Source organism: Pteropus alecto, unplaced genomic scaffold (genome assembly GCF_000325575.1).
Source record: "Pteropus alecto unplaced genomic scaffold, ASM32557v1 scaffold67, whole genome shotgun sequence".
Taxonomy (NCBI): Eukaryota; Metazoa; Chordata; class Mammalia; order Chiroptera; family Pteropodidae; genus Pteropus; species Pteropus alecto.
Genome location: NW_006441061.1, coordinates 5,341,698 through 5,354,106, shown reverse-complemented (window position 1 = coordinate 5,354,106; position 12,409 = coordinate 5,341,698). Strand labels below are relative to the sequence as shown.

General features: G+C 41.3%; 1 protein-coding gene across 2 annotated transcripts in view; it reads right to left on the bottom strand.

Annotated features, from left to right (window-relative positions):
• The window catches only part of GPR107 (G protein-coupled receptor 107), a 64,261-nt gene that overhangs the window by 43,275 nt on the left and 8,577 nt on the right, over nucleotides 1-12,409 (bottom strand). For both annotated transcript variants that reach the window (XM_025051101.1, XM_015594223.2), the window contains exons 2-4: nucleotides 967-1,089; nucleotides 602-652; nucleotides 275-354 (exon numbers count right to left, since the gene is read on the bottom strand). In XM_025051101.1, the coding sequence (XP_024906869.1) occupies nucleotides 275-354; nucleotides 602-652; nucleotides 967-1,089 (254 nt within the window). The remainder of the gene's footprint in view (nucleotides 1-274; nucleotides 355-601; nucleotides 653-966; nucleotides 1,090-12,409) is intronic.

Genomic DNA, 12,409 nt, shown 5'->3' with positions numbered 1-12,409 from the left:
CTCACGCGCTGGGAAAGTCTACTCACTGGAAGGCTGGCGGGGCCAGTGCTTACCCGAAGCTGTCCCAGCTCTTCCAAAACCTGTCCGTCTCTCTGCCTTGCTACTTCACTGGGACTGATCACTGGGACTGCTGTTCTGTCTCCCTCGTCCTGTTTTTAATCTCTGGCACTCAGCATGGTATTTGGCACAAGGCAGGTACCCAATGAATGTTGGATTAATGACCAAAGTCCCCCTGACTCTAGGATTGAACTGAAGGAACATTAGCATTACTTACTCACTTCTGGAGATGTTTAGGATTAGAAGGGTGACAGACACAGACTGTTTCCTTAAAATACAGTAATTCACATCTTCATCCTAAGAAAGGAAGACCCAATTGTACATCACAGTATTCATTCACACGGGAACAGGAACAAAAAGTTTTCAGGAACAAGCCAAGTAAGCGGCCCAACCTCCATCCCAAACAATACAACTGCGGACGCGCAGATTCCTGGAAGTCAAGCAGCCACCACCTCAAGAAAACAGCGTGACAGAAGCAGGTGTTCTCACCCAGTGTCTTGGGCTCAGGTGAAGGGAGTGGACAGGTCATGCACGTAATGCTCACCAGATAAGAAGAAAATCCGTCGTTCTTTGTACGGTCGAGGCTGAAGCCAATCTAGGTGAGGGGCAGAAAGAGTAAACGTAAATGCCCACGTGACCGCCAGACCTTTCCTGTTCGAAGCACGCACAAGGCTCTTTAGGCCTGGCCTCCTCTTGGTTTTCTTGGCATTCATTTTACAAGAAGGATCACTAATTACTAAAATTATTCAAGAATTACAACTTAAGTGTTAAAAGTAGCAGCATCTGACGTCTGCTCACAAGTTAATTTTCTCCATATTCCAATACTTTGCATTTAGTATGGGGCAAAGCTCTCACCTAAGCAACAGTGAAGGGTAAATAAAGCCCCTGAGCTCCTGGGAAGGCACCTACCGTCGGGTCCTTGTCTGTGGCTCCTCCGGGGTCACTCACTGAAAGGCTACTGACGTTAACCACCATGTACCCGTCCTTGAAGAATCCAAAGGTGTTCAGATGAACCTTATGCCTCACGTCATCCTACGACGACAGTGGTGGAATTAGTAACACGGAGACATTAACTCGATTATTTAACCTATTTGTCTTGCTTGAAAATTACAGTGTTTAGTTCCCGCTAGCTAACCAGTGTCGCCATACATAACGCAAAATATACGCCGTGGTACTTTATCTTATTCCAAAAGCTCAAGACACTCATCAGAAATTCCTAACATACTAAGTTTTGCAGAAGGAAGCAGACAGCATATGCGATTCATTCAGATGCATCTGTAACCGCCCGGGGGTGGGGGAGACTTGGCGGTCGGCTGGAATGTGAATTCCAGGGTAGTCACCCTCACATCCTTCCTGCTGGTACAAGGCCTGGCATCCAGCAGGCACTCGAAAACCTGCGGGGGTCGGGGGAGTGGCCAAACCTGCTCCGAGAACACTCCTTCGCATAGACCTTCGAGGTGTGTGTACCTGGCTCCTCCCAGCACGGGGTGAGGGATACCTGCACATCACTTCTCACACCTATAATTCCATTTTTTTCACAGGTTCGTTTGCATTTACAAATGTCGTTATATATGATGGGTTTTCAGGAAACAAAGCCTTATGCAAAAGGAACCTCAAGAACTAGCCAAGGGGAGACAGGATCTTTCGGACACAGGATGATCCTGAGGTTCGCTAATGCTGCATCATGTGGGTGAACGTCGACTGCACCTGCTTGAAACTGTCTCAAAGTGGCGATTCCAATCCTAACTAAGTTAGTACAGTTTAAGGCTGATAAAGACTAACTGGAACTTTAAACATAATCATCAGCTGGGAGGGTCTACGGATAGGGCTTGTGGAACTTCCCGTGCTCCGGTAATAGTGAGAACCCTACAGAAGGAACACTATGTCTATAATAAAGCGCTACGGTTCTAACATCCCCTTCCCTCAACTTCCTTTTCCCTTGCGTAAATAAACACCCGTCCATCTTGGCACACAGGCCCAAGTGTGCACGTGGCTTGCAAACCTTGCTTTTTTCTGCATAAATCCTTCTGAGTGACGAAATACCTTGTCGATATTATTTTTCAGTTGACAAGGCCAAGAGAACAATGGTATTAGCGAACAGTTCTAACACTGAGGCTCCACAAAGAAGGTCATAAGTTTCACAATGAGAATTACTTGCTTAATCGGACCGCCCTCAGTCAGTCTGCAGTAAGCTAACTCTCTAAGTAGCTTCTAAACGCCAGGCACTGTGCAAAATAAGCACCTGCATTTGGCTCTTCCTCATATAGTAATTTCTACTAGCGTTTGTTTCTTGCTCATATTTTTAAATTCCATCTTTTGTTCCTTTCAATTTTAAATACAGCTATTTTTACAACATATTGAGGTGCTCTGGGGTCTAATTCTGTTCTCTGTTTTCACTGCTGATGTTCACAGCAGATAGATTCTTTGTGTGAGTGGTAACTTTTCACTTCTAGACTGGGACCTCCCGGGCATCAGAGGTGGTCTAACGGCAAACACCAAAGGCCCAGGAGGAGAGGCTGTGCATCAGATCTTCGGCAGAAAAATCATCAACTGCAGCCCCCTCCCCACATCACACACATAGAGCTCACACGCACATCTTACTGCCATTAGCGAATACCACATTACAGGCTGAAGGAGGGGCACAGTCCCAGTCGCCTCCCGCCTAGGTGTAAGGCTTTCGCACCTGCCGCCCTCACCAACTGTTCAAATCCATGACTCCAGTTTCTGCAATGCCCCAGGGCAGTCCTGGCTCGTGTTCTTCCACACGCTGGGGGTTTCTCCCCGACAACCTTTTTTTGTCCGCCCCTGGGAATGTCCTTTATTTTCCCACGAGCCCAGCTGTACATTTAAAGCCCACTGGCCAGACTTCTACTTCCTGGTGGGACGAGTAGCTCGCAGCAAGCCAGCAAGCCGGCACCAACAGGAGGACTAGCAAAGCCAGATAAGATAATAGAAGTCATAGGATGGAAGGCATCAGAGAGCTGCTAGACCATAAAAACCAGAAAAGCCTTTCTTAATGATTGTAAGAGAGATTAACCCCTACAGAGAATGATTTGAGTGACCATTTTCTCAACTCCCCTAAAGGTGTTATAAGGCTACTACCATCCTAGATGCACAGGAGAGAAATTAATTCAGCTACATGTGATGGGTGCCTTAGGGCATGTGAAATAATACAAAGGGAGCCACTTAAAAATGGAGTCAGAGCTGCCATCCCAGAGGAACTGCCTTGCAGGCCTTACTCCTCAAACGTCTGGAATGTTAAAACGGGGCAAATCAACCTTTAGACTGGACCTAAAGCAACACTTTGCAAAACAAATGTTTGCAAAGATAGTAAGAAAGAAAGCAGATATCAGGACTACCGGACTAAAGACTAAAAATTTTCTTTGGAATTACCATCGCTATGTTGGCTTACCTGCACCCAAAGAAATGCCTTCCTTTTGTTGATGGAATTGTTCCCCTTTCTTTTGTCAAAAACCTCTTGCCTTCCCCTCCTAATCAAAACACTATGTGGGGTTCTGTCTGTGTCAGTGCTTCCTAAATAGCTGTTCTTTTGGATCTCAAATGAATGCTTGCTGCCTCTCACTCCAGCCTTTATTTTTAGGTTAAAAGACATTAGGGCTTAATTCTCCGGCAGCATCTGCAGATGAACAGGGCTGCAGAGACATAAAAGAAAATGAACGGATTCCTGCCCCATGCAACAATGTGGATGAATCTCACACACATAATATACCAAACAAAGCAAGCCATATCCAACATAGGTATAACAAATATGAACGCGGAGGAAATAACCTGTGGTGACAGAGGTCAGCATGGTGATTGTTCTCAGGAGGGACAGGCTGTTCAGTCACTTAGGGAGAAGGGCCTTAAAGAGCTTCCGGAAGTTCTTGGTAACGATGTTTGTTGCTGGTTGCACAAGTGTGTTTACGCAGTGAAAATTCATTGAGTTGTATGCTCATGGTATTTTTAGCATGTATATTATACCTCAGTGAAGTTCACATTTGAAAAGTATTCTTGTTCTAATTCATCCAGCTTTTAGATGCTGTGTAGTAAAATGGAAGCTCGTTAAGCAATTTTTATACTCATGTAGTTGACCACAATGAGTATTTTCTAGGTTTTGGGGAAATGTCGATTGCAAATTTACAACCATTCTTTTTCTCCTTATGAGGAGTACATTCCTTCATTGTTTTTTCTTTTACATATCATTTCACTTAGTGATTCAATGCCATTCAAAGCACGCTTTTGAAGTGTTTTTGAACAGTCAGGAGTGTCACAACTCCGCGTTTTCAGCCTCACCAAGAACTGGGTTATGTGCCAAGCCCTCTCCTCTGATATCGAATCCTCACTCAGCCCGGCGTGGTTAAGAGTAGTAATCCCATGAAAGGGATGAAGACAAAGGTCAGCGGTGGAATGACTTCACAGACCATGCGGACTACAAGTGGTAAGCAAGGGTTTCAACACAGATCTGGTGTGAAAGCCATTTTCGCACAACTGTCCCCTAATGTGGGAAAATGATCACGATGTAATAGTAAATGCAAGGGGGATAAACTAGATGAAATGGACAAATTCATAGAAACATGCACCCTGTAAGAATGAATCAAGAAGAAATGAAACATCTGAACAGACCAATAATGCGCAAGGAGACCGAATCGGGAATCGAACTGCTAAGGAAAAATGAACGCCAACGCTTCTCAAACTCTTCCAAAAAAGTGAAAAGGAGGGAACACTTGCAAATTCACTTTATAAGGCCAGCATTATCCTGATACTAAAGCTAGGTAAAGATACTACAAGAAAATTATAGGCCAATATCTCTGATGAACAAAGATGCAAAAATGCTGAACAAAATACTAGCAAATTGAATTCGACAACACATTAAAAGGATCAAATTTATCTCTGGGATGCAAGGATGGTTCAACAAACACAAATCAATAAATGTGATACAGCACATTAACAAGATGAAGGGGAAAATCCTATAATCTCAATAAATGCAGGAAAATCATTTGACAACATATATCCTTTCGTGATAAAGACTCGACAATACAGGTGCAGTAGGAATGTAGCTCGGCATAACACAGCCATGCAGGGCAAGCTCCCAGCTAACATCGCACTCAACAGTGAAAAGCTGAAAGATGCTCCTCCAAGACCAGGAACAAGGCGAGATGCCTCATCATCACTCCCAACCAAGGCAGTGCTGGAGTAATTACACGAGAAATAAGAGGCATCCAAATCGGAAAGAAAAAAGTAAAATTGTCTCCATTTGTAGATGTCATGATCTTACATATAGAAAACACTAAGGACGCTACCAAAAAAAAAGTTACAATAAATTCAGTAAAGTTGCAGAATACGTTTCTATATACTAACGAAATATCTGAAAGAGAAATAAAGAAAACAATCTCAATTACAAAAACATCAAAAACAATAAGATACTTAGGAATAAATTTAGTTAAAGAGGTAAAAGATCTATACACTGAAAACTATAAAAACACTGATGAAAGAAACTGAAGATACAAATAAATGGAAAGATAATTTGTTCATGGATTAGAAGAATTAATGTTGTTAAAATGTCTATACTGTCCAAAGCAATCTACAGATTTAATGCAATCCCTATAAATTCCACAGCATTTTCCTCAGAAATAGAAAAAAAAAATCCTAAATTCATATGGAAACACAAAGGACCCCAAATAGCTAAAGCAATCTTGAGAAAGAACAACAAAGCTGGAGGCATCACATTGCCTGATTTAAAAATATTTTACAAAACTACAGTAATCAAAACAGTACGGTACTGGTGTAAAAACAGACATGTAGACCAATGGGACAGTATAGAGCCCAGAAATAAATCCACCCATTTACGGTCAACTGATCTTCAAAAACAGTGCCGAGAACAAACAATGGGAAGGGACGGGCTCTTCGATAAATGGTGTTAGGTAAGTGGATATCCAAATGCATTAGAATGAAATTGGACTCTTACCTTACACCATATACAAAAATCAACTCGAAAAACGTAAAGATTAAAGATTTAAACGTAAGCTCAGAAACTGTAAAACTACTCGAAGAAAACATAGGAAAAAAGATTCTTGACACTGGCCTAAGCAATGATTTTTTTGATAGAAATCAAAGGCACAGTTAACAAAAGCAAAAAATAGATGAGATTTCATCCAACTAAAAAGCTTCTGCACAGCAAAGGAAGTGATCGACACAGTGAAGAGACATATGGAATGAGAGAAAATATTTGCAAGCCATATATCTGATGAGGGGTTAATATCCAAAAATGCATAAGGAACTCAAAACAGCTCCACAGCAAGAAAACAAATAGCCTGATTAAAAAATGGACAAAAGATCTGAATAAACATTTCTCAAAAGAAGACATACGAATGGCCGATGGGTGCAGGAAAAGGTGCTCAACATCACTAATCATGAGAGAAATGCAAATTAAAACCTCAATGAGATGTCAACTCACACCTGTTAGGATAGCTATTATCGAAAAGTCAAATGACGAGTGTTGACAAGGCTGTGGAGAAAAGGGAACCCTTATATACTGTTGGTAGGAAAGTAAATTGGAACAGTTGTTATGGAAAACAGTATGTAGATTCCTCGAAAAATTAAATCTAGAACTACCATATGATCCAGCAACCCCACGTCTGGGCAAATCTCCGAAGGAAATAAAATCACTCTCTCAGAGAGAGAGCACTGCACTCCGATGCTCACTGCAGCACTATTCACAATAACCAAGACATAAAAATAACCTAAGTGGTTGTCAAGAGATGAATGGATACACGCACGCACGCACGCACGCACACACAGAGGACTATTATTCAGCCTTGAAAAAGAAGGAAATCTTCTTGTTTGCGACAACATGGATAAAACTGTAGAACATTATGCTAAGTGAAATAAGCCAGACACAGAAAGACAAATACTGCATACTCTCGCTTACACGTGGAATATAAAAACGTCAAACTCTTAGAAGCAAAGAACTGAGTGGTGGTTACTAAGGGATGGGGGCTAGGGGTGGAGGGCGGTGGAGGGAAATGGGGGCACGTTGGTCAAAGGGTACACAAACTTTCGGATGTGCAGGACTGAATAAGTTCTGAGATCTAATGTACAGCACGGTGACGAGAGCTAACAATACTGCACTGTGCATCTGAAATCTTACCGAGTAGATCTTAATTGGTCTCACACACAAAAAAGGTAGCTCTGTGAGGTGACGGATATGTTAAGTGGCTTAATTGTGGTCATCATATCACAATATATATGTATATTGAAATACCAGATTGTACATCTTCAATACATACAATTTTTATTTGTCAATTATACCTCAATAAAGCTAGAAAAAAAAATAAATGCAAAGAGGAGAATCCCAAGTATCTACAGTAAGAGCTAAATGTGTAAAAAAAAAAAAAACTTTTTTAAGGCTAAATATTTACTTATTTATTTATAAAATATCTGAAAGAAATTCTACAACTGAAAAGATTCATACCACTGGGATGGAGGTAACAATTTTTTCTTTATACTTTTCTATATTTTCTAAATTTCTAACAAATAATTACCCCCCCCAAAGTGAATCTTTTTTTTAAGTATTACTTTTTTTTTTAAGTTATACGTGCAGGACCTTCAACTAACTGCACCCCATCTCCATTTTAAGCTATCATTTCATATCAAATAAGTATGGAAGTGACTTTATTATGCAGATCATCGGGACACAAAAATCTTGAGACTGAAAGAGATCAGGAAGGTCAGACATTCTAATCGCTCATTCACCTTTTCTGATTCAATTCAATGTAAACGAATCAACATTTATAAAATACCACTAATGGCTGAGGCCCAAAAAGTGAACAAGACTCGGTCCCAAAAACATCTCTAACAGCTAGTCCTAACTGCCAGGAACGAGGACGCCTCGCCCACCATGGGGAAGCCAGAGATCTGGGCGCTCTGGGACAAACACCCTGTCTACTCCGGAAGTCGGAAGTCCGGTGCCAGGCTGCTTCGGCATCTGGGACGGGGTGGGAGCGGGGAGTCAGAGACCTCGGCGCTCGCCTTTCCCTCCAGATGAGAGTATCTCTCCTGGAAGGGGCAGTGGTGTCAGTCTCTTGATAGCAGTGACAAAGCCAAAAGGAGACACAAGCAAGGAGGAGTTGCCAAAGAAGGGAGAGGATGACAATATCGGACATAAGCAAAGATTTAATGACATTTTCAATGACCTCCCTATCATTTCCGGCAGTAATGTCTGTTTCTCCAAGAGTTCAGAGATTGCAACCACGTGCCTTGCATCCAGTCCTGTGCTGAAAAGAGCTTTATCACCATTCATTCTGATCGCAACACTCTGAGGCAGCTGTTATTATGTCTATTTTATAGATGAGGAAACAGAGGCTCTGACAGATAAAACTTGCTTAAAATGTTAGGTGGCAGAACCAGTCTTCTGACTTAGGTTTGTTTAAACCCCAAACCTGTGATTTTAACCACTTCATACTTTACAACCAAATAGTGTACCTTTGCTTGTTTTAAGATTTTGTATTATACAACTAAATTTTTTTTAAATAAATAAAATGTTTTATTATAGAAAATGTCTAACTATCAACTCGTGGTCAATTTTGTCCCTCTCCACTCCTCTCCGCCCCCAATCTCAATTATTTAGAAGAAAATCCCAGATATCCTATCATTTTGTCTATTAATATTTCAGTGTGTATCTGATAAGGGCTTTTAAAAACACAAACATAATAACAGGCTATATTCCTAATTACAGTAAACTGCTTATCAAGTTAATTGAGACTATTATCCGTGAGAAGTCAAATTTACAAGAACATTAAATACAGGACTGTTCCCGGGTGCATATTTATATGGTTGGCTATAAAAACGTGTAGTTTTTGCTGGCTTTTCCAGAAGACTTACATGATCTGAAATCAGTGCGAACACAATCAGCCCTAACACAATTATAATCTCAAAAGCATTAATCCAAACAAGGAAATAAGCATTAGTTTGAGGATGATGATTAAGGAATCTGAATTAGTGGACACTTAATTTAACATAAAGGATCTCATTAGAGAAAATGAAACACCAGCAGATTATTCTGGATTATTTCATATTATCCTGAAAAGTTCGTTCTTATTTTCAATCAACTACTTTGTAAAATTAAAACTTCATTTTAAGTTTGTCAAAATTCTGAACCAAAAATCGTACCCAAAAAGTTTACTTAAAAGGTGGTTTCAGGTCTTAGTTATGAACGTAACTTTCCTCTCTTCTCGTTTTCATTTTCAGTGGAACTCTCTGCATGTTTACCACCACGAATGCTTTGTCAGCATTTAAGAACATGTATGCTCGGAGAAGTAAATTCTTACTGAAATAAGTTTTCCTAAAATGTCTGGCTTATAGAGAAAATCTGAAATGAAAAGGCAACAGGAGGCTAATGAACATGCTGAGGTCCTGAACCTTCCCTGTCGACTTAAAATGAGTGAGCTGCCGGATGGGGAGCACGGCACAGGAGCTGCAGTCAGCAGTAATGTAATGGCAGGTGGGGAGCCAGAGGGGAGATCGAGTAATTGGGGGGACTGTTTCAGAAACCATATAAATGTCTACTTGAAACTAATAATAAAATAAAATGCGAAAAGAAGTGAGATGTCACCATCCGGTTGGCAGAAGTGAAGACTTATAATGGGCTTTGCTGTGCAGCATGAGGCTAGGTGACCACTCAAACTCTCACACGTGACCAGGGGAGGGTAAAACCCTTTATACAGGGTTATTTGGCATCTTCCATGCAAGGTAATCCGACGTCTAGGAATCTACGTCACGGAAATACTAGAACTGATACACATAGATAGATATATTTTGTACACGGATATTCACAGCAACTTCATTTATAAAATCTAAAATCGAGCGATAAAAATGCAATATAAATTTCCATCAACGGAAGAATGACTTTTATAAGTTATGAGTCCTCCTTACAATGGTGTTACTATAGTTAAAAAGAAGGAAATGGGCCCCTATGTACTAACATTTAAAAATGTCCGAAAGAGACATGAAAGAGACAAGTTCATTCATTCAGCAAGTATTTACTGAGCATCTCCAGGTACAGCTCTGGGTTTCGAGAACGGAGCGCTGGATAAAATGACCAAAAAGTCCTGCCTCATTAGGCTTATACTCTAGTGGGGAGACGGATGAGAACAAATAAAGAGTAAGACTATTAGATGGCCATCAGTACTACAGATAAAGCAGGGAAGGGATGGCGGGGGGCGGCAGGGAGAGGGGGCGGTGAGGTCAGAGAGCGTCACTGAGAAAGCATCTCTGAGCAGAGGCTGAGCGGAGTGCAGGCACCGACCACACAGATGTTGTGGGGACGGCATTCCGGGCCATGGCACCAAGGAGCACCGCCCGAAAGTGGAACCCCGCTCTGTGGGCTGAGGACCGCAAGAGGCCAGGGCGGCTAGACTGTGGCTGAGATGCCACTGCAAGGCTCTGCTCATCACCTGACTGAGATTTTATAAAGTGTGATTAAGCCAAGAAAAGAAAAAGAAACCTACGCGTGGGGAATGTGTTTATGAAGAGCATTAAAGTGATGCAGAAAGATCTGGAAGGCTACACCAAGTGGTAACAGTGGTTAACTCTGAAGAATTCAACTGAGAGGATGGGGAGCGGGAAGGTCCCTCAAACAGGCCTGCCGTGCTCCTGTCATACGAAGGCTTTCAAGTCACCGAAAAGCGAAGCTGCCTGTCACATACTGGATACTAGTTTACACCTTTAACTGCTTTATGAAGGGTAATTATAGCTTGTGTTGTTCTGATCTATACTTTATCCAACCAAAAAATTTTTTTGGTTTTCTGTAAACTCTAACTCTGAAAATAAAGTATATTATGTACAAGAAAATTGTTTGTATTTGACTCCTAACAATGAAATGTCAGATAGTTTTTACAATCAAATTTCATTTTTAAAAATTATAGATGACAACCACATTCGAGGAAAAAGCAGCAAAGTAAAAAAAAAAAAGGCAGGCCTGTTTCACCACCTTGAAAAAACCATTCAGAATTTGGAGATTTTCCACTAATCTCTATTTTAATATCATTCGTTTATTGTGAATTATAAAAATTATACATGTTCAGAGAAAATATAATTAGAAAAGCAGATATAACCTTACCATCAGGGATAACTAATAACAATCATTTGATTTTTTTCCTTTTACACCTAAGAAAATTTAAAACATTTTCAGTCTTCGTAGCTTTGAAGTGGTACTTAGCAAACAAAGTATCGTATTAGCTAGAAAAGTCTAAGCAGAGCCATAATTGATCATCTCGCTGTTTGGTGGCATGGGTCATATCCTGGGCATTCACAAGCCCACTGCCCAGGTCCGGGGAACTTCTATTTTCATAAACATGGCAACGATGCCTTTTCCAGTAATAAGCACTTATGTTAGAAAAACTGGAAAACAGAAACGCAACCATTCCCTCATTCAACACACACTTACTGAACCCCCACCATGTGTCAGGCGCTGAGTTGATGGTCGCAAGATGAGGGAGCCCCACCCTCAGGAGCAACCCCCCCACACCATTATGGAAAAGTAAAAGGAGTAACAACTCATGTCCGTTTCCTTGCTGGCCAGAATTATCCAATGTCTACGAGGCAGTTGCTTCAGATCTGCAGGAAGGGAGGAAAGGAAGAGGGGGCGGAGTAGAAAGCACTAGTGACAAAGTGAAGTGCCTTGGGACCCCAGCCAAATCCCAGTGCCCGCCATCACCCCTCTCCACACTGTAAACTGGTTAGGTGCTTCTCTAGTTCTTCTTTTAAAAATACTGTTACTAGTTATAGCCAGTCCGTAGACAAAGTATCATTCTGTCTTTAAACTTGGATAAACTGTGTCACATCGTACTTCTGTGTACTTCTGCCGCTTCATTCTCAGACGACACTGTACTCTTTGAGAACCTATCCGTGTTGATACACTGAACATGTTCCTCTCTTCATCTGCTTGTACTCTATAATGGGACATCAAAATCAAACTCTGCCATTAGCCAGTCCGTAGACAAAGTATCATTCTGTCTTTAAACTTGGATAAACTGTGTCACATCGTACTTCTGTGTACTTCTGCCGCTTCATTCTCAGACGACACTGTACTCTTTGAGAACCTATCCGTGTTGATACACTGAACATGTTCCTCTCTTCATCTGCTTGTACTCTATAACGGGACATCAAAATCAAACTCTGTCCATTTCCCCCGTCCGTATGCATCCGGGTCACTTCCAGCGTTTCGTCGTCATCACAACGCTGTCAGGAACATCCCTATCCAGATGTTCCTGTGCAGCGATCTAGGGAATATATAAGGCCGTGCACATTTTCAATTTTACTAGAAATTGTCAAATGGATCTCCAAAGTATAAGAG